Source organism: Mustela erminea, chromosome 4 (genome assembly GCF_009829155.1).
Source record: "Mustela erminea isolate mMusErm1 chromosome 4, mMusErm1.Pri, whole genome shotgun sequence".
Lineage (NCBI taxonomy): Eukaryota > Metazoa > Chordata > Mammalia > Carnivora > Mustelidae > Mustela > Mustela erminea.
Genome location: NC_045617.1, coordinates 136,892,584 through 136,917,392, shown reverse-complemented (window position 1 = coordinate 136,917,392; position 24,809 = coordinate 136,892,584). Strand labels below are relative to the sequence as shown.

Here is a 24,809-nt window from a genome sequence, read left to right as displayed (position 1 = left end):
TGTAAGCTGAAGTGTTAGGACTTCTGCCAAGTTTGTTAAAGTGAAGGGATGTGCCATTTCTTTGATCTGCTTTTCCCTTCACCCAGTTTTCTAGAGCAAAGCTGTGATGGTGGGAACTTGGCAGCCACTATGAGGACAAGGGTCACCTCCTAGTAATGAAGGAGCAGTAAGCCAGGTGGCACCTAGGTCCTTAAGACTTTCGTGGAGCCATCACACGTGACAGGTTTGAACCGTCTGCCTCTGCATTTTTCCATGAGAGAGAAATAAACTCCTATCTTAAGTTGTAATGATTTTGTTTCATGCAGTTGAACCTAATCCTAATGCAAAGGAGTGACTTGCAGAAGTTTATAGAAACTATAGTTTGTAAGGGGCAGAACTTCAAGTGCTGATGTAACAGGTCCATGTTCCACACACTCTCTGGCAGAAGTTAGGAACCTTTTATAACCCATTTGTTAGCTTATAAAGGAGTCAGATATTTTTGTTTTTTAACAATTTAACATTTGTTGTGGGTTTTTTTTTTTTTAAGGCAACCTATAGGAAGACCTTCTCCTTTTCCTTCTTCCCATTCTCCTCTATAGTTTTTGTGTGTCTATCAGACTTTGATTTAATCATGGAAATTCCCATAGCTCAACTCTCCCTAGACAACTTCATTCACTCCTGTGGCTTGAACATGGATAAGCTGAATATTTCTAAATGTAAGTTTCTGGCCTAGGAGGCTGTTCTGATTTAAAATAACTTACAAGCTGTATTGACTCTGGCCCAATTACTTAACTTCTTTGGGTCTCAGTTACCACATTTGTAAAATGGGGATAACAACAGCATCCGCTTCATTGGGTTACTGCGAAAATGTGATGGTTTCATACAAAGAGAAGGTTTTGGATGGTGTCTGAACCATTCTGCTATTAAGGCTACTCTAATTTCTGAATAATACTTTACGGGAACTTCAAATTCACTTTATTGAAAGTGACTGATTTTGCCCTTACTCTGATCACTTTTTTTTTTTTTTTTTTGGTAAGATTTATTTGAGAGAGAACGCATGCTTGAGCATGAGCAGGGAGGACAGGGGGAGATAAGCAGGCTCTCCACTGAGCAGGGAGCCCAGCGTGGGGCTCAATCCCAGGACCCTGAGATCATGACCTGAGCAGAAGTCAGATGCTCAACCGACTAAACTACCCAGGTGCCCCAATCTGATCATTTCTTTAGGAATGGCAAGGTCAGTTTTCTAAACGCTCAGACAGAAACCCACAAGTCGTTTTTGACACTGTCTCTTCCATCCCCTCCTCCAGATCCAATTCATCACCAAGAGTGGTCAAAACTAATTCTTCCATATTTCCCAACTCTCTCTACTTCTCTACTCAGGGTAGACCAGTTTTCTGCATCACCAACTTCCATTCTTTTTTTTTTTTTTTTTAAGATACATTGATTGATAGATTGATTTCTAATTTATGACAGAGAGAGAGAGAGAGAGCGCGTGCGAGGGCCAGCAAGTGCAGGCGCACAGGCCCATGCACACAGAAGGGAGCCAGAGGGAAAGAATCTTCTAACAGACTCTCCACTGAACATGGAGCTCAACGCGGGTTCAGTCTCATGGTCCTGAGATCACGACCTGGGCCAAAACCAAGAGTTGGCTGTTCAACCAGCTGAGCCACCCAGGTGCCCCTCCAACTTCCATTCTTACTCCTACTACTCATCTCCAAGTCCTTCCCACAACCACTCACAAACATGCCATTGCTCTGCTCTAAAGCCGCCGGTGAATCATCCTGCTTTCAGGCTAAGGACCTGGGGATGTCACATCAACTCAGAGGGCCATGACCTGTCCTACTCACTGGCTCCAGCCCTGCTCATCTTCCTGTTCTTTAAACGCAACAAGAAACACATCATTTCTGCCTCAAGGCCTTTGCACCTGCCATTCCCTCTGCTGGGACGATGATTTGCATCACTTCATGATGCCAGCTTCCTCTTTTTTTTTTTTTTTTAAATTAATTAATTAATTTATTTGACAGAGATCACAAGTAGGCAGAGAGGCAGGCAGAGAGAGAGAGGAGGAAGCAGGCTCCCTGCTGAGCAGAGAGCCCGACGCGGGACTCCATCCCAGGACCCTGAGATCATGACCCGAGCCGAAGGCAGCGGCCCAACCCACTGAGCCACCCAGGCGCCCCTACCAGCTTCCTCTTTAACAGAGAGTGTCAAGCCCCTTTCTGTGCACCCTCCTTCCTCCACCCAGATTGTGCTCAGTTATTTCCATTTTCTCTATAGGACCATGAACTACCCAGAATCTGACCCTACCCTCACCACCAGTGGGCAGATCTCTGGTCAGTAATTAAGAGTGGGTAGGTGTCCACATCTGACCAGTGAGATCTGTAAGGGAAGCCTGTAGGTGGCGGGGCTTCCAAGAACGGTCTTCTTGCTCTTAGTAACAGCCAACAAGAGATAGTCCTGTTTCTGCCCAGGTCACTGTGTCTGAGGTTGGAGTCCAGAAGCAAAGGAAGACAACACACAGAATCATGGTGCCATGGAATCAGGCCTAGAACCAGCCCTGCTCACAAGTTCATGTTTAAGGTCCTTTAATGACCTTTAAGGTCAAAATGCACATGGTCCTCTCTCACGGCAGGCAAAGCATCCTCATTGACAAGTCCTAGATTGATGGGTCAGGACCATTCATGACACACAGGAAATGATCATGAAATATTTTCGAATGAATAAATGAATGCAGGTTTCTTAAGCTCTGACTTGGGTAGGTACAATATTTCCAATCTCCTGGAATGTGCAAGGTTTGGACGATCAAGTACAGGTAAGATTCACCCTTTATTTATGTACTTCTAGGGAGAAGCCTTGCTGGAGGTGAGGTTACGGGACAGGAGATGGTATCTACCTCCAAGCCACAGGTAAGAACAGACGCAGGGAAAATTTTCTAACATGCAAAGGAAAGATGAGAGGCTGTCATATTTCTTGAAAGAGGTGTCCTAATTATAAGGGTTATGCCCAATCCAATGATTGAACCGTTTTTTGCTGCGACATAATTGTTCACAGAAGCCTGTCCCCATGCCATAGACCCTCATGCCATAGCCAGTGACTTGCTGTCAAGTTTGAACAGTCAAATTCAACATCACAAATTCAACTTCATTTGTATTTTAATAGCACAAAAAGTAACTCAACTATCCAACCTGGAGGGATTAACTAAACTAAGGGACAGCAATCGAACGTAGACTATGTGCCATTATAAATGATGTTGGACAGCTCTACTTACAGACATGAAAACTGTCATGGTTGCTGTTAAGTAGACAGTAAGCGGCCACACATTATGTATAGAATAGTTAGGCTGTTGTAAAAGAAGTTTGCTTACATATCAACGTACCCATCTACACACGGACACAGGATTGGGAAGTTTCTTCCCAATAGAGGTCCTCCTTGTACCCTACAGTTAGATGATCTTCTCTCTATAATTTTATTTTCTGATATGGGGTGAAGGGATAGGGTTGAATTCAATCCCATCTCTGCAGTCTCTAAGCCATATGCAAAGCCTCAGTGTCTACCTTTGCACTATAAGGCAAATAAAACTTACCACTTACACAGTTATGAAGAATGAATGAAGAATATTATTGAAGAATGAATGTATGTGAAAGCATTTAGCACAGTATGGAGCAGAGTAGCTATTACGATTTTATGAAAAGCATGTTGCCATCATTGTAATGTGAATATCGCACTTGTGTTTAAATCTAACAGATCTACAAATGGTACTTAGTGTAGCTGTGGTTGAATGTACAGGGCTTAAAGGAATTACTGACAACTTCGAATGTTACCTCTCCTACCAGAGGCTATCCCTGGGGTCCACGTGCAGTACCATATAAGAGCTCAGTTTTGGAACGGATAGACATGAGCCTCATGACCTAAGGCAAATTTCACTTTAAAATGGGAATAATAAATAAATAAACAAATAAATAACTTAAAATGAGAATAATATGTTCTTTATACAGTTGTTGTATTACATAAGATAATGCACTTAAATGCTCAATACGGCTCCTGGCCTTAGTTAAGAACTAAATATTATTATTATAAATTCATAAATTTTTAAAAAAGATTCATTCATTTAATGTGAGTGAATGAGCACAAACAGGGGGAGGGACAGAGAGACAAGCAGACTTTCTGCTGAGCGGGGAGCCCGACACGGGGCCCAATCCCAGCACCCTGAGACCATGATCTGAACCAAAGTCAGAGACTTAACCAACTGAGCCGCCCAGGCACCCCTATAAATTCATAAAATCTTTTAAAAACATCACCTTGATATTCCACTAGTTATAATTTTTAGCTAGCAATTTTCTTGCATTTTAAAGTGGAATTTTAAGAATTATTTAAACAGAAACAACAATGCACTAAAATGGTTTGCTGGGTTAAAAAAAAAAAAACAAAACAAAAACCACTTACAACTTTTCTGGAATATTTGTATTCTGAAAGGAGACAAACCCCCATCTAAAAAGTGGAGGGGACATCAGGGGGCTCTTTATGAGAACAGGGTAGACACCAAATAAGTTCAAATTTAGTTGGATGCCAAAACCATCTTTATTCTGTAGGATTTAAATAGGCACTCATGAAAAATGGATGCCTAGTACTTTATAGACTAATAAAAAACAACAGAGCCCACAGGCTGGTCTAATAAGACATAGCTACAGTTAATTTTTTTGTCTTGGGGAAAATAATTTGGATTTTAATCTTATAGCTAAGTTGACTAAAAAGGCAAAGAGGAATTCAAATATATTCACGATGTCCTCATGCAGCCCACAAAGCAAACACTCTGAACACTCCAAAGGCTTTAGGGGCACGTATTTAAATGGAAATTGCCTGAGATCTGGTATAGATCCATTAAGCAGAAAGGAATCAGGCCCCATGAAGTCAATATTTTCATAGGTTTTCTCACAGCATTTGATATTTGTTGAACTATCCTTCAAGAAACACTGATGGTAATTTCTTGATTTCCTGGCTTTCTGCTACCCAGAAAAGTACATTTTTGCCATTTATACTGGCTCACATGCAAATATAACTCTTCTCTTTGATGCTTACTTAAAAATTACGTGCAGTTATGGAATTGAGCAGATTTGAGAAAGATTCAACTCAGGAGGGCAAGCCAGGTTAAGGGAATCCTTCTTTGTAAGGGGAGAAGACACCGTCAAAAAATTTAAGTCTGGCAAGGAAGACTTCTGTGTCACACCCAGAGGCAACCACAACCCCAAAGCGAACAAAAGGAATTTTTTTTTTTAATTATCTGGAGACATCAGCCCCATAGCCGCTGTGGGGAGAAACGGTAGCTGTTCATTTGGGCTCTCAACTCACCAAGAGAGAAGTAACTGAACTTCTAAGATAAAATATGAGGGGAAGTGGTTTGGAGGGGGGTATATTCTATATTAAGGACCTTTACTAAAAATTAGTTTCCCCAACAAACCGCCTTTCATGAACTGAGTTCAACAAACATTGATTAAACATCTGCTTTGTGTGCAGCTTTGGAAATTGGACCAAGATGAGTTTCTGCTCTTCAAAAAGTACAATATCGTGATATACACACACAAAATTATCTACTGGTTCAGAGAAGCTCTAGAGAAAACAATTCTTCAGATTTTCTTAAAGACAAGTTTGTGCTGTTTTGCTCGATTATATTCAGTAGACGGTATGTAGACAATTTTACTAAAAACGACAATCTAGCACTTTGTTTAGGGCACTGTGCGGGGCAGGAAGAAGATGAGTCAGCTCTGTACAGCACTAGGAAAGTTCTCATCCAGAACAATCATACTGTAAAAGTTGCAGCAACTTTTAGGTTGCAGTCCAAATGGCACCAATGAAGCTTCTGAATTCTGAGAAATCAAGTCAGTACCATACAATGCGTTTGCCTCTCTGGTTCTGAGGCCCACCACTAGAATAAACAGCTGAAAACAAACAGCGTTATATGATGATCTTCAAAGAATGTTTTTGTCTCGTTGCCCATAACTGCTAGGGATGCCTATTTGCAGAAAGAACCAACCATGGGATGGTGCATTCTAACAGAATGGGCCCACGCAGGACCACTTGTCTATAAAACTGGCAATAACGGGTTTTGTGTGGTACTGTTCTAACAGTAGCTGTCCTGACTACTGTCCTAACCTAGAACAGGTCCAGTGGTTGCAGTGATTGCATAACTTCAAAGTCACATGTCTGCAATTTAGCTGGAGTTAGAAAGAAGGAAGGACAGCCTCACCTCATTCCTCCTAATTTGTTCCCTGCCAAGCAGCAATGGTAAAGATTGTGCGGACGTGAAAAAGTCTCATGTTAGATAGTTGGAAGATTTTGTGTTATTCCTAATTTGGATTTCTTTTTTTTTTTTTTTTTAAAGATTTTATTTATTTGACAGAGAGAGATCACAAGTAGACAGAGAAGCAGGCAGAGAGAGAGGGAGAAGCAGGCTCCCCGCCGAGCAGAGAGCCCGATGCGGGGCTCCATCCCGGGACTCTGAGATCATGACCTGAGCCACCCAGGCACCCCTCTAATTTGGATTTTTAACTGGACTTGGGTTGCGGGTGAGGGAGCATTTAGTAATGGATCTACAGGCTGTGTCTCTATAAAAATATGCACCAATGTGGTCTCCATGCTCCTGCGCAGAAGCTTTTAGCTAATCAGTGGCTGTCCTCCAGATTTTTCTCCTTACAAATGTAGTTGCGAGTTAAGATGAAAACCATAGCATTCTCAAGAAAAATTGAAGTACAGGAAAAGAGAAGGAAAGGAAGAAGTTGGCTTCCTTTTCATGACATTCAGGAAAGAAAGTTACATAAAATTGGGGCGCCTGGGTGGCTCAGTGGGTTAAAGCCTCTGCCTTCGGCTCAGGTCAGGATCTCAGGGTCCTGGGATTGAGCCCCACATTGGGCTCTCTGCTCAGCGGGGAGCCTGCTTCCCCTCCCTCTCTTTCTGCCTGCCTCTCTGTCTACTTCTGATCTCTGTCAAATGATGAATAAAATCTTAAAAAAGAAAAAAAAGGTTGCATAAAATTGAGACTTGCTCCTGCTGGAAGTTTTGACCAAGACTCCAATACAATAACAAAAGTATTGGCTTCATCTCATCTCCTATATTCTCAAACAGTATAAAAACTCATAACAGGGGCGCCTGGGTGGCTCAGTGGGTTAAGCCACTGCCTTCGGCTCATGTCATGATCCCAGGGTCCTGGGATCGAGTCCCGCATCGGGCTCTCTGCTCAGCAGGGAGCCTGCTTCCTCCTCTCTCTCTGCCTGCCTCTCTGCCTACTTGTGATCTCTGTCAAATAAATAAATAAATTCTTAAAAAAAAAAAACTCATAACAGAGTTAGTAAATATCACAAATATCCAAGGCACAAGGGATTTTCTGTACACACTAATAGGAAGAACCTAGAAAATACTGTTTTAACAACACACAACAAGATCTCTTCTACTGTGTGGCCATGACCTGCCCAGGACTGAGAGCTTAAAATTAAGAGCTATTTGGTCATTTCGTTGGTGCTATAAAATAGGGGGAAACAAAGGCAGATTCTTATCCATATGCAGATTCAGTACAAAATAGGTTGAGCTTAAAGTAATTATGTCTCAGGAAAACCAACGTTCTAAAAATATCCAATACTATGGGCCACAATTACTTTTCAAGGTATTACTGTTCAGTGTAAAATGAACCTCCTTAATAAATGGTAAATACAGAATAGCCCAGGAATAATTTGGTGAAGTTATTCCCAGGCTATATAATATCAGAAAAAAAACTCTCCATGGGTAATTATTCTATGGCATTAGGTAAAATAGTATATTAACATATTCTCCCCAGTGTGGAAAATGTGGTATTTCATTAAGTTGGTAAATTCTGTGAGTCTCAGAATAGTGATACAGAAAGCTATATATACGTCCTAGCATAAACATTTTCAAGATGCAATTTAAATAGCGACACTTTTCTCAATATCCCCTATAACTTATCTTATTATGGATTTAATATACAGCCACGTTCCCATGGAGTGCCTCCTGTAAGATCTACTAAAAAGTAAACTTCAATTTCATTTTTTCTTGCTACCAATATATCCTTTGTGCGAAGTTTGTTTAAAAAGAAAACTGGTAATTTCTGGTACTTGTTCTAAAGACACGAGTAATATCAACCTTATTTTATAAACAATGGTATAGATCCGTTTAACAGAAAGCTCTAAAGATAAATCAATCTGCTTCTGGTAATATAGCTGATGTACCAGCATTTACCTGGAAAGGTGTTCCAGTAAACAGGTAAACAGACTCCTCTCGTGCACTTCAAGACACCAGCCCTTCCCAGTCCCATATAATGTAACACCTTACTAAACCCTTCAACGGTCATGCAACACAGGAAAGCCACCAAAAATCTTTATCTTAGCAGCAGAATGGGAAACAGAGGAGACCAAAAAATTGTATTGCTCTGCCTTTTATTACAGTTTTCAGTGAAATTTTCTTCAGTTAAACTAATAGCGGACTTAGCATCACTCTTAGATAATTAAGGACACTCAACTTTGTTAACCAGCATAAAGCGCATCCACTATTTGTCTAAGCAAAATTCATCAAGACGGAAAGTGAGAGAGGGGACACAATAAACATATTCAGACATTCGGGCCCAAACAAGACAAACACTGCATAGAGAATACCACACCCTGTTTTCAAATTTAAGAAAATCAACCCCGGTCGGGGTTGGGGGAGTTTGAGGGGGCCTTTCCAAGTTGGGTCAGCAGGGGAGGCTGTCTGAAATCAGGACATCCTACCAAATGCCACTCGCATGTTTCCATAGCATAAATTATCTTTGCTTAGAAATGTTGGAATAGGGGATCTCGAGGCATTACTGAATCTGCAGTCTACACCAGTGGTTCTCAACCAGGGAAGACATTCCGCAGAACCTGGAGATATTTTGGTTGTCACCACTGGGGTGTGACATGGTGGGGGTTGTTCCTGGTATGCGGTGGGGACAGGTCAGGATGCTACACGTATACCAACACAGAATGACTTCTCATAATGAAGAACTAGCAGGCCCAGAACGTCAGTAGTGCCAAGGTTGAGAAACCCTGTTCTCTAAACCTTGACACACAGGTCTTGAAAGAAGTCAGGCCCGGTTGGGTAAGTTCTGCTTCCACCTCTTGTATATATTCCCGTACAAGCATCGGCCCAGCACAATGACTGCTCTTAACGAGTGTTCCCCAGAAGTAGAACACAGTCTGTTCTTCATGACCGACAGACAGCTGTTTTGCATGTGTGACTTACCCTGTTTCAGCTAGAATATAAACAGATCATTCTGAAAAGCAAATGCCTTGACTGGTTTTAAAGTTCCTGGTTTATGAGCAATGGATTCCACTTTAGGAAATCATGGATGAACACAGCCAAGCCATTAATTGACTGCAAATGTTAAAGCAAAGCAAAACAAAACAAAACAAAAAAAAACCCCACTAACTCATGTGGTTTTAGCTCTAAATGCTAAAAAAAAAAATCTCTCCATCAGAATTCCTATTCAATGGAAATTTCACGGTATTTCTAAGTCGTTAGTGACTTTCTTATAGTCTTCATTTTACCACCCTATGTTTTTCAACTTCTTCCTCACACTCTTGGCTATCACATACTCGGTACTACATCCCAAGCACTGTGTGAATTACTGCAGGTGAATTTTATACTAATTGTAGGAATTCAGGTATTTTCCTTATCCTTCTTCGAACTCAAGAAGTATAAAGGCAAAAAAGGAGTCTGATAATAAAACATTCGATGGGTGATTTCATTTACTCAAAAGCAAGAAGGAAAAAGGCACGAGAGGTCATGTACTACTTATAACAACACCAATAGCCACCACTTTTGTGTGCTTGCTGGATGCTAGGGTGAGGTCAGTGCCAAATGCTTTAGGTCCTCTCATTTAATCCCAATGCAGCCCTGGGTGCTGTGAGAGTCACCATTTTATAGATGGAGAAACTGAGGCTCACTCTGATGAAGGCCACACAGTTGGCAAGGGGCTGGCCTACGTGGCCTGTTCTGTCGCACTTGAGAAGTCGACATCAGGGTTTGGCAAAACATGACCCCTTAGTTCAAATCCGGCTGGCTGCCTGTCTTTGTAAATACAATCTTATTGGAACGCTGCCATGGTTTTTCATTTATATATTGCCTATGGCTGCTCTGGAGCTACAACAGAATTGATTAGCTGCAACAGAGACCATATGGTGAGAGCCTAAAATGTTTACTATCCGGCCCTTTACAGAGAAGGTCTGCCAACGCCTGTCCAAACTCTTCGATAGGAAGTAACATCAACTTGACCTTGTGCTCCATACATTTGGGCCTTGGAAGTCCTTTGCCCTCACGAAACCTGGCTAGGAAGCTTCCTCTCCTTCCAACATAACTCCCTGCCTCTGTGTTTGTAGCCATGCTAAGGCCTAATGACTCCCCTCTTCTTCCATAAAGAGTTTCCCTGAATGACGGTAATGTTTCGCAAGGGAAACTTACTAAATATGATTCCCTCACAGTCTGCAATCATTAAAAAAGCAAAAACAAAACAAGTATTGATTTTCTGCTGGGAACAAGCTATGTGCCAGGAATACAAAAACGAATAAAACCTCATCTTGCCCTCAAGGAGCTCACAAGCGAGCAGGGGACACTGAGGTACATACGTAGCAGAATGGCTTTCTGTGAACCATGCTCAGGGGCTAGGATCCCAGAGGAGAATCTTTCCCCAAGTCACCCAAGGGCTCAAAGAGAAGACCCCTGAAAAGGTCTCTACCCTGTTGAATGGAGTAATAGAATCATGGGTCATCTGCTCAGTTAGTGGAATTATTATTCATAGACACAGAATGGCAGAGCCTAAAAGATTTATAGGCTCAGCTCCTTCATTCCATAGATGAGAAAGGCAAGAGGTGTGTAAGTTTGCCCAGCAACGATTGGAAAGAAAGTGGTCAGAAGTGCCCAGCAGATGAGCATTAATAATGTGTTTAGGAGGTTGCACAGCTTAAGGTACTTAAGGGCATGACGCTGAAGGCAGATTTGGGGCAAGTTACTGTACCTCCCTGAGCCTTGATCTTCAGAGGCCACTAGAATAAGCAAGTTCATGTACGTCAAGTTCAGAGGAGCCGTACTTGGCTCCTAAGAGTGTGAAATGAAGGTGCAAGTCTGAAAATCAAAAACGAGGCATGGAAATGAACTAAAATTCAACTTCTTTGGGTGAGCCCAGATTCTAGCACACTCTGCTACTTCCCTGTTACACCGAGGCCCTTCCCCCATGGGGAGGAGGGGGAGATCCCCATTCTGCTAGGCTTTTGTCTTAGACCCAGTGCAGTATAATCTTTTAGTCATTTCTTCAGCCTTTATTTCCTGTTGTCTAGAAACCTCTCTGATGCCCCTCTGGCCCCAATCCTACCGTCACCTCCCTTGGCCAAGCAAGGATCATCCCTGGTCTCACCCAGCCCTGCAGCACCCCGGCCCACCGGCGACCAGCTCCCCCGTGCCTACTGGGGGCCATGACTATAAGAGGAGCCAGGATGCCCTCTCCATCATACTGGTCCCCTGCTGAGCAATCTGCCTCTGTTGTAGGTACCACAAAACTTTAAGTCTAGACACTTCGGGCTGTAATGGAATATCCTTCAGCCTTACCTGATGTTACTTCTAACACAGAGACCTGATTTCAGATCCTAACACTGGCACATATCTTCGGTGTGACCCAGCGTGCTGCTTAATCCCTGGGTCTCAGTCTCTTTTTCTGTCAAGATGAGATAAATACCACTCCTCTTTTGGGAAGACGAAGTAGACAATTCCCATCGCTGGCACAGGGCTTGGCGTGCAGCAAGTGAACAAGATGTCATTGTTAACATCCGAACATCAGTATAGTCTCCCCCCCACCCTTTGTTCGAGGCCATGTGACTCCCCCTATCCAGGACATCTTCCTTCCTGACTCCTACCAGTCCAAATCACCCCTTCACACAAAGCCTTCTCCTGGACTGGAGTCCACATTGCTCTCTTGCTTTGGTGAGATCACTCAGGGTTGGCACTACCCACCTTGCTTCTTAATCCGTGGTTCCTAACCCTAGGGGTGATCCCCACTACCCACCCTTTGCGGGGGGGGGGGGGCATTTGACAATGTCTGGAGACATTTTCGTTTGTTGTAACTGGGAGGTAGCTGTAACAATCGTGGTTTTTATATATATATTTTTTATTTTATGATGCTCTGGCATCTACCTAGGCTCTAAGAGAGAGCGCCCCTCCAAGGGCTGGAGATTTCCTGGAGATTGTAATTAACCTGCCTGCTGCCATGTTGCTCATATGCAAACCAACCAATCCAAAACGTATACGCCAAACACCTCCTTTATCTAATTCTCATGCACCAAGTTAATATTTGCTCTGGCCTAAATCATGCCAGGGCTGGGTACCTGATCACCAGAGACCAGCTCTGAGCCAATCAATGCGATTCAGACTGTCCAACCCTACACTTGCTCAACCTTGCCCATCTTTTTTTTTTTTTTTTTTAAATAGAATTTTATTTGAGAGAGAACAAGTGAGAGGAAGAGAGGGCGAGCGAGAAAGCATGCATGGAAGGGCAGAGGGAGAGGGAGAACAGGCTCCCTGTTGAGAAGGGAGCTCAATGCAGGGCTCCATCCTAGGATCGAGATCATGACCCGAGCTGAAGACAGCAGCTTAACCCACTAGGCTACCCAGGCACCCCTCAACCTTGCCCATCCTGACTTGCACATTCCCTCCCTGTAAACACACACACACACACACACACACAATAAAGGCTCTGAGCTAGGCTCTCCCCTTGGTCTTTCTGCCTCAGGACCAATCCCAGTATAGGAATGCAAGTGTGCCAACCTCTTACATGTTGGAAGAAATAAACTTTTCATTCAAAAGCAGTTATCTCCGGGTCTGTCCCCTTACAATACCCGACTAAATAAAATCTCAGGTATACTTTTAAGGCTGCTGACATTTCATGGGTAGAGACCAGGGATATTCCTGAATATGCTATAAGGCACAGAATCGTCCATCCCCAACAAAGAATCGTGCAGTCCAGAATGTCAACAGTCCTGTAGCTGAGTAACACGGACCTAAAATATTCTTCAGGTGGAGACCACAAGTTTCTGGAAGTCTCAGCCCTGCCGTAGGGCTCTAGAGCCTGACTTGGGAACCTGATTCCTGGTAGAAGATGCACAGGTACAATCAGTAGAATAGTTAAAGTTGCCTTCAGAGCTCTTTCAGCCAGAAAAAAAATCACTGAATCAGTATGTTCGGAAAACATATTTCTTTTCGGTCACTATGTCAAAGTTTAGTGCTAACAGCTTCTGGTGGAAGGAAATATTCATGAACGAACCTCACTGTTCCGTTGGATTCCAAATGTCTCAAAGTAGGAAACATATTCAGCCAATCTGGTCTTTTATATGGGAGGATTCTGAAATAGCACATTAATTTTCCTCTGGGGCATTCATCCCTTGTGATGCTCTCCCCACCCCCAGAAACAAAAAACACTGCTCATTTGGATAAATCTGGGTCAATGAGTATATACACATCATTCGTGAAACTTCCCCACGCGCATGGGCATACCACGGGCTCAGAGATTAAAACAAGCTACTTAACTTTGCTTTAGCCCCATTTTTCAAATTAGTTTGATCTTGAAATTTTTCACATACCATCTCTTACCATCCTAAAGAGCAAGTGTTACGCAGAACACATTCCGGAAAACATCTCAGTAAAGTTGACAAACATCTCAACCTTGAACTGTAGAACTTGAATTATAAAGTTTCTCACACTGTAATCAGAGCCGCTTTGGGACACGAAATAGCAGAGAAGCATGCCACAGCCCCCCTTAACTTTAAGCCTTTGGCAGGAAGGGGAGTACTTTCTGCTGGTCTCTGCTGGAATGGCACAGACCCCAGAATCAGGGCCGAACGTATTTTCAAATGGCACGGAAGAATTCGTCTTTTCTGCCTTATTACCTTGGACTGATTATAACAGTCCAGACCTCAACCTATTTAGACGCCAGGCAAAAAATTGCTTTCCCACAAAGCAGTAAGGCAAGTGAATTTAAACTTGAGTTTGGAGAAGAACCCAACAGATTGGGGCCCTGAACACCCATAAGGAAACAAAAAAAGGGAGCAAATCAAGACCAAAGGTGGAGGTTCAGAGTCCCCCAAATTTACCACCTACTTAGAGACCGCTCCCTCCTCTACCCCAACACCTTGTATTTCCAAGTCACAGACCTAGTCATTCATTTTTAAAACTCTGTGCTTTCTATGGCTAAAGCAGAGCACTATGAATTCTGAAGAGAATCTGTACTTCCCAGAGGACCTCAGCCCACCCACCCTTGCAGGAGAATGTGCAGCTTTTGTCTTCTGAGTAGGAGGACCGGCCACGGGCATGGTACTCGGTCTCTCGGTCACCCTTCAGGAAACTGCTCTTCCGAGTGACCTGCACAGGCTGAGAAGGGCTCAGCTGAGGCTCTGAGTGACCCCCTCCCCCAGCCTCCCTACCCCCCGCCTCAGAGGGGGCCACTCGCAGCCAGAAGCAGTGTAGCAGCAACAATGCCGCCATCTGTCCACCTCGCTCAGGGGACCCCTCCGCTCGTTCACCTTGCAATAAAACAGCGGTCATTCAGTCACACAGCCTGTCGGGTCCTCTGGTCTTCTGCCCACTGTCACCAACGAACAGAGGGGAGAGGACTAAGAGAAAAGAGAAACACCATCTCCTTCCTCCCTTCCGAATGTGCAAGGCAAGCCTGCACTGTGGGTATAAAACACAACACAGCCCTGTGTTTATTTTTGAGAATGGTCCAGATGCCTCCTGGATGTCCTCAAGACCCTTTGCCATCCTCCCATTCGTCACCCACTTTCGCAAGAAGGAAAAGAGAGGTCGGGCCCGAGTGACTTGTCAGAGGCCAGTTTCTGCTGAGGCTTTTGGAACAGGGATGCAGGAGCTGATTCCCAGAGGGTGCTCTGTTTTCCTAACCCTCCCCTGGAGGCTGCTAATTCCTTCTCTCTGGTAAACACTGCCAGGAATCGCACTCTTAGGATTTTGCAATAAAAATAAGCCGTGTCTGCTTTCCAAAATCATGGTGGAAATCCTCCCAGTGAAATCCTACTGTAATTTAGGCTAGGAGGTTTTTCAAAGTAAATTTGTGCCATTTCACTCGCGGTGAATTATGGACTTTGAGCTAGGAACACACACTGACCCATCTGTCACACTTACGGCTAAAATGCTAAATGCCATTCCGGTTTGGTCTTCAACACTTGTTCCCAAATCCAGTGGTCAGTTTCAGGACCATCGACAACATAAGGACAGGAGCAAAAGGGACTGTCCACCAGAACCTAGCTCATTTGAAGCAGCTTTTTTTAAAGAGGTGATTATTAATGTTGGTGTGAGATTAAACCTTCCTACCAAAATGATCTGAATCTAAAAATGTTATATTCCTACTCATTTATATAGGATGTAATTCTTCAGCCAATTTTCACATTTTCCCAAAGCTAACTTGACCTTAAGGTATACATCTATAGCACGCTCACACTCTCTCTCACACACGCGTGTGCACGTGTATACACACATACACACACACACACACATTCCCCTCATAACCTATTTGGTTATACCTTATTTATATCACAGCTGCTGTAGTGGAGGTTTCATCATCTCCACCTAATTAAAAGTTAGGGTGTAATCCCTTGTTAGGCCATGATGTTTATACTCTAGAAACGCAGCCATCACTCTGCAGTCCGTTGTATCTCATCTAAGTATAATGCAGTGACAACACTTTAACTGTGGTTCTAAAAATCTCTCGGATTCTAGGGCACTAAGGGAGGGCAGAGAGAGGAGCCTTCCTTTCATCTGTCTTATATATGGGGGTCTTCCAAGATACTTGTAAGTTTTCTTCCAAAGGATCTCTCTTTTCATTGTTTTTTTTTTTTGTTTTTTTTTTTCATTTCTTGAATAGAGAGATTCCTTTTTGTATATGTTTGCCTCTTCTGCCTTCCAGAAAAACTTGAAAAGTTGGGGCACCTGGGTGGCTCAGTGGGTTAAAGCCTCTGCCTTCAGCTCAGGTCATGATCGCAGGGTCCTGGGATCGAGCCCCACATCAGGCTCTCTGCTCAGCAGGGAGCCTGCTTCCTCCTCTCTCTCTGCCTGCCCCTCTGCCTACTTGTGATCTCTGTCAAAGAAATAAATAAAATCTTTAAAAAAAAAAACAACCTTGAAAAGTTAACACAGGTGTGCAGTCCAAAAATTACTAATTTCACCAGGTATTCCAAGCTATTTCTATGGTCCTAGCACAAGAAATCTACATACACATCATGATTCAATCTCAATCTCAAAGATCCCAGACAAGGATGGGAGGGGTCTAGTAGCTCTTTCTTTCTTTCTATCTTGTTAAAGATTTACTTATTTGAGGAGCTCCTGGGTGGCTCAGTGGGTTAAGACCTCTGCCTTCAGCTCAGGTCATAGTCCTGCGGTGGAGCCCCGAATCGGGCTCTCTGCTCAGCGGGGAGCCTTCTTCCTCCTCTCTCTATGGCTACTTGTGATCTCTGTCAAATAAACAAAATCTTAAAATAAAAAATTTTTTAGAAAAGATTTACTTATTCGAGAGAGAGAGAGCGTGCACTAGTGAATCTGTGAGAGCAGGAAGAACCTTTAAGCAGACTCCCCACTGCGTGTAGGGCCGTGATCTTGGGGGAACCTGACACCAAGACCTGAGCTGCAACCAAGAGTCAGACACTTAATTTCTATTTTCACTGCAAAAGGCTCTTCCAGCTGCAAATATTAAGATCTCTTCTTTTGTATTCAGTTTTACTTTGGGTTGTGGTGTTCTGACCACAGGCTGCTTAATAGTGCATGAATAATTCATACCACGGCTGGTAGGAAACGGCACCATGCTATTAATTCTGGATGTGACAACATGAGGGCTCTGGGCGAGCCAAAAGGTTCACTGTGTGTTCTTTTGGGGGATGAGTTCCCGGCTGTGGCATGTTTGACTTTTTTAGTGGGTTGGCAAAGAAAGTTACAAATTAGTGAGTTACTGAAATTTGCAGAGGGCTATTCTTGAATGGGTAGCCGATCTGTGATGGTTCCCGGTCCCTGAGATCGGTTTCATTATACGCAAGTAGCTCAGTGTATCAGACAGGTGCCAATTTCCAAACGTATAGATAAATGTTCTGTATGGTGTCTGCCACTCATGTCAGACAAACACTCATAAACAGACTCTAAGTCTCTCAAGAAATAACCAAATTTGGTATGTGTCCAGCCTGTTGGAGACGGATGGTCGCTAACTGTGCGGCAGATTTCATCCCTCCCTTCGTGCCAGCCCTTACTGAGAACACCTTCAGAATCTGGGGGCCTCACTACAGCGCAGCTGTCAATAATTCAAACCAACCAGTAACGTTGTCTGGTGGGCTGATCTTTCCTTCTGCAATTTTATTTCCTGTTGCCCAAAGAATGAAATCAGGCTTTGCTTTTCCCTTTTCTTGCTTGCTTCTCTGTCCCTCTGCTCATAAACTTGGAGCAGGGCTATGGTTTTGAAGAGGTTGCATCAAAAGGAGCTGTTGCACTTAAAATAACACAAGAATAGAGGTAAGGTGGGGGGAGGGGGAACAAGGGGAGAACAGAATGTGACACCCCTAAAAATGAAAATGAAAGAATGGGAGCTCCCCTCCCCCTCCAAGAACCACGGCTGAGGCTACAGCTTGTTTGGAAGATAATTACTTGATTTTATAATTACTTTTGTGGGTTGCAAAATAATTACTGTGGAGGCAAATCTCCATGTGCCAAAATAGCAGAGGCGATTATTCTAAAGTTCACACTGAAACAATAACAGAGAGTCAAGATGGTGAGCTCTTAGGTGGGGATTTGAAATCCATTCCCTTTGTAAAATGTGGCAGCCTGAAGCCCACATAAAGGTCAGGGTGGGTGTAAGGAGCAGAGATAATCCACAAGCCCAATTTCCACCAGCTGTTCCTTTTTAGGTGGATTTCCACTTTAAATCTGTCCCTCTGGACACCCTAGGATATCAAGTAGCCCTTGATAAAGACCAGAACTGCAGCTCAGGAGAGCCCTGTGGACAGGAGAGGGTCCCCCGGATCCTAACTAAGATACGGTGCCGATATGGTTAGGATGCGCAACTTCTCATCACAGGAACTCTGATGCAGTCAGGGGTCGGCAAACTTCCTGATAAGGGTCAGAGAGTAAGTATTTGAGGTTTTATGGGTCTCTGTTTCAAGTACTCAGCTCTGCAGCTGCCGCCTTGGTCTGTACACAAATGACTGTGCATGGCTGTGTGCCAATAAAACTTTATTTATACACATCGACACTTGAGTTTCACTGGAGTGTCTATGTCGCTAAATATCAGTCATCCTTTGATTCTAGTCAGCCTCTTGAAGTCGTAAAAACAAACAAAAAACACCTTCTCAACACACACAAACAGGCAGAGAGCTCATGAGCCGAATCTTACCAACATTTGATGGAGCCCAGTTTCGGGCACCTCAGCAACATCTTCAGGGAAGACAAGTAAATTCATTTTACAAGTGGAAGAAAGGCAGGATGAAGGCGACCCAAGTCCCCAGTACTTCCTAATGCTCGCCAAACACTCTCTGGGACATAATCTCCTCTTGCCCTTTTTAATGAATTAACACTTTGCTATGGGTGTTGGTTTTAGCCCAGATTTTCCTGAAGAGTCCTTTTCACATTAAATCAATCACTTTACAAAGCTGAATTTCTCTGGAAGCTGAATTTCGCTGACCAGACTACCCAGTCTCCTCTCAGAGGTTCACATCTCAGAAGCAGCCGACATGACTGCCAAGGTGGCTCCAGAGGAAGAGGCAGGGGACAGTTGGTCTTGGCTTGTGACATGCCGGAAGCCACGAGCGCTCTGGTTCTCAGCTCCCTCTTCTCTAACTCGGTCACAATAGTCATTCCAACCCCGAAGAGCTATTGTGATGATCACAAGGAAATAGCGTGCTAATTTACAAAGTGTAATAGAAATATATTTAAGTAAGGTGTCTAGGCTTTCTGAAAAAAACCTTATCCGCTTCCTTCAATGGGCTGCATTCACTCTCTTCTTGACCACCAACCCAGAACCTTTTCACTTTTTAAAAAGTCCTCTCGGGAGGTTATACTCAAAAACACAGGTAACAAGTTTTAGAAAGGATGTAGAGAAATGGGACCTTCATGTGGTCATTGCTGGTGGAAAAGTCCAAGGGTGCAGCCATTTTGAAAAAATGTCTGACGGTTCCTCAGATGGTGAAACAATATTACTCCGTGATCCAGAAATTCTAGGAATTCTACTCCCGGTACACACTCAGGAGAAATGAGAATTACGTCTACACTAAAACTTGTATGTGAATGCTCACAGCAGTATTATTCATAATAGCCACAAAGTAGAGACCTAACTGTCCATCAGCTACGTAATGGATAAGCAAAATGTGTCGCATCCACACCATGATTTAGCAAGGAAGTACTGACACAGACTCCGCAGCGGAGAAGGACCTTGAACCTATGAAGTTAAGTGAATGACAACAGGCACCCGGTCCCATGTTATGATTCTGCCGACAAGAAATGCACAGACTAGGGAAGTCTGCGGAAACAAAAAGTCTATCAGTTGTCTAGGGTTAGTAGAGTATAGGAGGATTGCAGGGCTAGGCTTGAAGTTGGGGGGGGGCGGGGTTTCTTTTTTGGGTAATGAGAATGTTCTGACATTCCTTCTGGTGATGGATGTAGAACTCAGTGAATATACTAACACCCACTGAATTATATACTTTAAATGGATGAACTATATGGTGTGTGGATTACATCTCAGCAAAGCCACTGAGACTCTTCCATTAAAATAGAAATGACATTTTCAATAGAAATAGAAAAAAAAAATCCTCAGATTTGTATGGGACCACAAAAGATATCAAATAGCCAAAGCATTCTTTTGTTTTTTTTTTTAAAACGATGTATGTTTATTTATTTGACCGACAGAGATCTTAAGTAGGTGGAGAGGCAGGCAGAGAAAGAGAGAGGAGGAAGCAGATTCCAGGTCAAACAGAATGCCCGATGTGGGGCTCAATGCCAGGATCGTGAGATCATGACCCAAGCCAAAGGCAGAGGCTTTAACCCACTGAGCCACCCAGGCACCCCTAGCCAAAGCATTCTTAAGAAAAGGCATGAGGCGGGGCACCTAGGTGGCTCAGTCAGTTAAGCGACGGACTCTTGATTTCAGCTCAGGTCATGATCTCAGGGTCTTGGGATCAAGCCCTGTGTTGGGCTCTGTGCTCTGTGGGGAGTCTGAGGATTCTCTCTCTCCCTTTGCCCCTTTCCCCACTCCCACTCTCTCTAAAACAAGTAAATCTTTAAAAAAAAAAAGGCAGGAGGCATCACACTTCTTGATTTCAAACTACGTTACCAAGCTATAGTAATCAAAACAGTATGGTACTGGCACAAAAGCAGCTATACAGATTAAAGGAACAGAATAGTGAGCCCACAAAAAAAAAAAAAAAAAAAAAAAGGCATGCATATATGGTTAATTAGGACGAGAGAGCCAAGAATATTCAACAGAAGAAATGATCATCTTTTCAAGAAATGGTGTTGGGAAACCTCGACAGCCACATACAAAAGGATGAAACTCCCATAGTCTTATATCTCACACAAAAAATCAACTCAAAATGCATTAAAGACTTGAGTGGAAGTCCTAAATCCAGAAAACTCCCAGAAGAAAAGATAGGAAATAAGTTCCTTGATATGGATCTTGGTGGTGATTTTATTGGATTTGTCACCAAAAACAAAAAAAAAAACAGGAAAAAAAAAACTACTAGGACTATATCAAACTTAAAAAAAAAAAAAAAGCTTTTGCGCAGCAATGGAAGCCACCAGCAAAATGAAAAAGGCAATCTTTAAAGATATTATCATTATTCCAATGAGGGGTTAATATCCAAAATACGTAACAATTCATACAACTCAATAGCAAAAAAGCAAACAATCCAATTCAAAAATGAGCAGAGCATCTGAATGGACAGTCTAAGAAAGACCCCAAATTGCCACCATCTTTTCACATGAAAAGGTGTGAAAAGATCATCACTCAACAGGATTACGCAAACCAAAACCACAACGAACGATCGCCTCACACCTGTTAAAATGGCTATTATCTTAACCAAACAAGTAAGTAACAAGTGTCGGTGAGGGTCTAGAGAAAGGCAACCCTTGTGTACTATTGGTAGGAATTTACAATGACACAGTTATTATAGAAAAAACAGTACGAAGGTTCCTCAATAAATTAAAAATAGAATTACCATGTGATCCATCTTCTGGGTATATTTATTTCCACAGGAAATACAGACAGAGTATTGAAGAGATATTTGCACACCCACGTTCAATGCAGCATTATCCGTGACACCCATGAGTTGGAAACAACCTAATCAATGGATGAACGGATCAAGATATGGTATATACACACTGGAACACTATTCCGCCAAAAGAAAGGATACCCTGCCATTTGCAGCAACATAGATGCTATCTTGAGAGCAGTCTGCTAAGTGAACTACAGCAGGCAAAGACAGACAAATACTGCATGGTATCGCTTCTAGGTAGCAATGTGTTTTTAAAAAAGGACAATTGTGGGGCGCGTGGGTGGCTCTGTAGGTTAAGTGTCTGCTTTCAGCTCAGGTCATGACCCCAGGATCCTGGGATCGAGCCCCCCTTGCGGATCCCTGCTCAGCGGGAGGCCTGCTTCTCCCTCTCTGTTCTGCCCCTCCCCTTGCTTGACCACTCCCTTCCTCTAATGAATAAATAAGATCCTTAATTTTTAAAAAACATTTAAAAAGTGAAATTGATAGACACAGACTAGAAAAGTGGTACGCAGGGACGGGGCGGTGGGGGGTGGGTGGCGGACGGAGGAGCACAGGGAGAGGTTAGTAAAAGGGTGTGAACTCTTCACCCAGAAGATAAGTAAGGTCTGAGGAGCTAATGTGTAAAACATGATGACCACAGGCGACAACACCATGTTGTATCACTGAAATGTACTAAGGAGAGTGGAAGTTAACGTTCTCACAAAAAAAAAAAAAAAAAAAGGAAAATACAGAGGGTGACGATGTGTTAACAGGATGGAGGACTCTTTTCATCAATGTATATCAAATCATCACAACATGCACTTTAAGGAGCTTACAATTGTTTTGTCAATTATGGCTTGAAATTAAAAAAAAAAAAAGTAAATATAAAAAAAATTTTAAGGGGCGCCAGGGTGGCTCAGTAGGTTAAGTGCTGTCTCTAGATTTTGGCTCAGGTCATGATCTCGGGGTCGTGCGATGGAGCCCTGAGTCAGGCTCTGTGTTGGGCATGGAGCTTTCTTAGGATTCTCTCTCCCTCTCCTTCTTCCGCACTCCTCCCCTTTCTGCCTCTGTCAAAAAGTAAATAATTAAAAGGAAAAATAAAAATTTCTAAGTTGTTAAAATCTTCCAAGGCCTCGTGCCTCCTATGATAGCACATGTCCCAGCTCCTGGGCGCGACAGGCAAGACCCTTCCTGATGGACCTCTCCTCATTTCTCCAGTCTACCTTCCTATGCCTGTTCCACTCCCGTCGTATCAAACAACTATCCCTACAGTCACTTTAACATATATTCATCAAATAGACAAAAAAATAAAATAACATGTATATTCTTAGATTGAACACTTTTTTAACTGCCTAATAACTGTGCACTGTTCTAGGTACTAGAACTAGAGCAGTGAAGAGCAGAGAAGACAGACCCTTGTCCTGAGCAGTTTACAACTGAGGCCCTCTCCTTGGGCCCCTTGACTGGCTTCTGACTCTGCTCTTGGTCCTGCCAGAGACACAGCTTCCATCAGGCATCACCACCCGACCAGCACTGCTCACCCACCGCCGCCGAGCTCCCGTGCCATCTCCTCCCATCGGACCTCGCTGGCCTTCACTCTCAAGAAATGGGGGCCCCACCTGTGTGCCTGTAGCACCCTTAGCCTCTACCTCCCCACAGCAACATCCCTTGCTAGACCGCAGGTTCTTCCCAGAGCAGAAACGCATTCTTTATTTTGCAGGTCAAGTTCACTGCCGCTGTCCACGACTTGTTATGTGAATACACGAATTACCGTGTTCTAGCTTCCTTCTGGCCTCAGATGGAGAAACGGGAGGACTACAAACCCCGCCATGTGGTCTGCCGCTAGCATTCTGGCTGAGTGGGCTCGACTGCTCATGTCCTTGTTTCCAATCCAACCACCGGATTCTGGTTTAGCTCCATGTTCCCTTACCCAGAACTTTGTGGTTTCTGCCTCTCTGGCCTTTTCTCCCCTATTGACCTTCTGGTCGACGGGAAGCTCATCCCGTCTCCTCCCCCAGGTCCTTGGACTGCAACAATGATTTCATCACAAAGCCTCGTTGGCACAGAGCTTGGAGCCACCAGAGGCAACTCCTAACCAGCTCACTTAGCTCATCACCCCCCTCCTTTCAGACAGGGCTTAAAACTCGAAACACCTGGGGACCCTGGGCGGCTCAGGCGGTCAAGTGACTGACTCATTGTTTTGACTTGAGTCATGATTTCAGGGTCATGAGATCCAGCCCTATGCTGGGCTCCACGCTGAGTGAGGAGCCTGCTGAAGATTCTCTCCCTCTCTCTCTCTCTCTCTCTCTCTCTGCCCATCCCCTGCTGGTGCAAACTCCCTCGCTCTCTCTTAACAAAACCAAAACCTCTATACAGCTCCGGAAACCCTAGACATTTTTGCCATTCGTATGGATTAGCAAACTGAAGAAATGAATGTTTTGGGCATAATAATAAGCAAGTCTCGAGCCCTCCCCTCACCAATACGGTTTTATGTACATATCTTCTCCATTAATCCTTTTTATCTTCTTAGACACATGGGTATATTTCAAGCTATAGATTTTACAAGTATTTTTAGCCTCTCCTCTCCCAAACGAAGTATTTGTAGATGTCATCTGTAAAGCATAAGATATTAAAATGGAAAGGGAAATTATTAGTGAAATCACATAGAAGTTCAAAGCTTTGCTAAAAATAAGACCAGCAGACTTGGAATTGCTGGTGTTCCTGGGGCTTTATAGGAGTCGGTAAGAGAATCCCAGAATCTTGGTCTTTTGACACTCAGGCTGCTTAAGGTTTTGAAATACGCCTAGACACTGCTGGCAGCATGGTCACAAAGCCCTCCCACATGTGCTTCAGTTGATACAGGAGCGGGGCAATGAGGCTGATAATTTAGAGGGGCTTAGGGCCCTTTTCTTGCTACTTTTGTGTAGGTTTACAATTTCCATAAAGACAGTTTTACAAAGGAAACTCGTTCACACCACCTCTGCTTAAAATCCCGTGGGCAGGGGCACCCAGGTGGCTCAGTGGGTTAAAGCCTCTGCTTTTGGCTCAGGTCATGATCTCAGGGTCCTGGGATCAAGCCCCGCATCGGGCGCTCTGCTCAGCAGGGAGCCTGCTTTCCTTTCTCTCTGCGTACTTGTGATCTCTGTCTGTCAAAAACAAACAAAAAAAATCCCGTGGGCAGGGGTGCCGGCCGGGTGGCTCAGCTGACAGAATGTCCCACTCTTGCCTGACTCTTGGTTTTGGCTCAGGTCATGACCTCAGGGTCCTGGGATCGAGCCCTGTGTAGGGCTCCATGCTCAGCGGGGAGTCTGCTTGCGATTCCCTTGCCTCAACCCTCTGCCCCACCCCTGCTTGCATGCACTCTAAATCAACGAATGAATGAATGAATGAATGAAGTCTTTAAAACAAACAAGCAAACAGGAAAGCCCTGTGCAGCCTCTGGGATCCCATGATGGGATCCGAACTCCACCAGCTGTACGAGGGTTTTCCTAACCTCTCTCATGCCCAAGGGGGGACTGACCATGCTCTCCTTTCTGC

At 43.7% G+C, this 24,809-nt stretch overlaps 1 protein-coding gene across 10 annotated transcripts in view; it reads right to left on the bottom strand.

Moving 5' to 3' along the window:
- The window catches only part of PHACTR1 (phosphatase and actin regulator 1), a 553,820-nt gene that overhangs the window by 221,056 nt on the left and 307,955 nt on the right, over nt 1–24,809 (bottom strand). Inside the window, exon 1 of one of the 10 annotated variants that reach the window (XM_032341123.1) lies at nt 14,562–15,898. The exons of the other annotated variants lie outside the window; for them this stretch is intronic. Coding sequence (XP_032197014.1) covers nt 14,562–14,583 — 22 coding nt within the window. The 5' untranslated portion in view covers nt 14,584–15,898. Of the gene's footprint in view, nt 1–14,561; nt 15,899–24,809 lie in introns of those variants that run through there. 10 annotated transcript variants of the gene reach the window in all.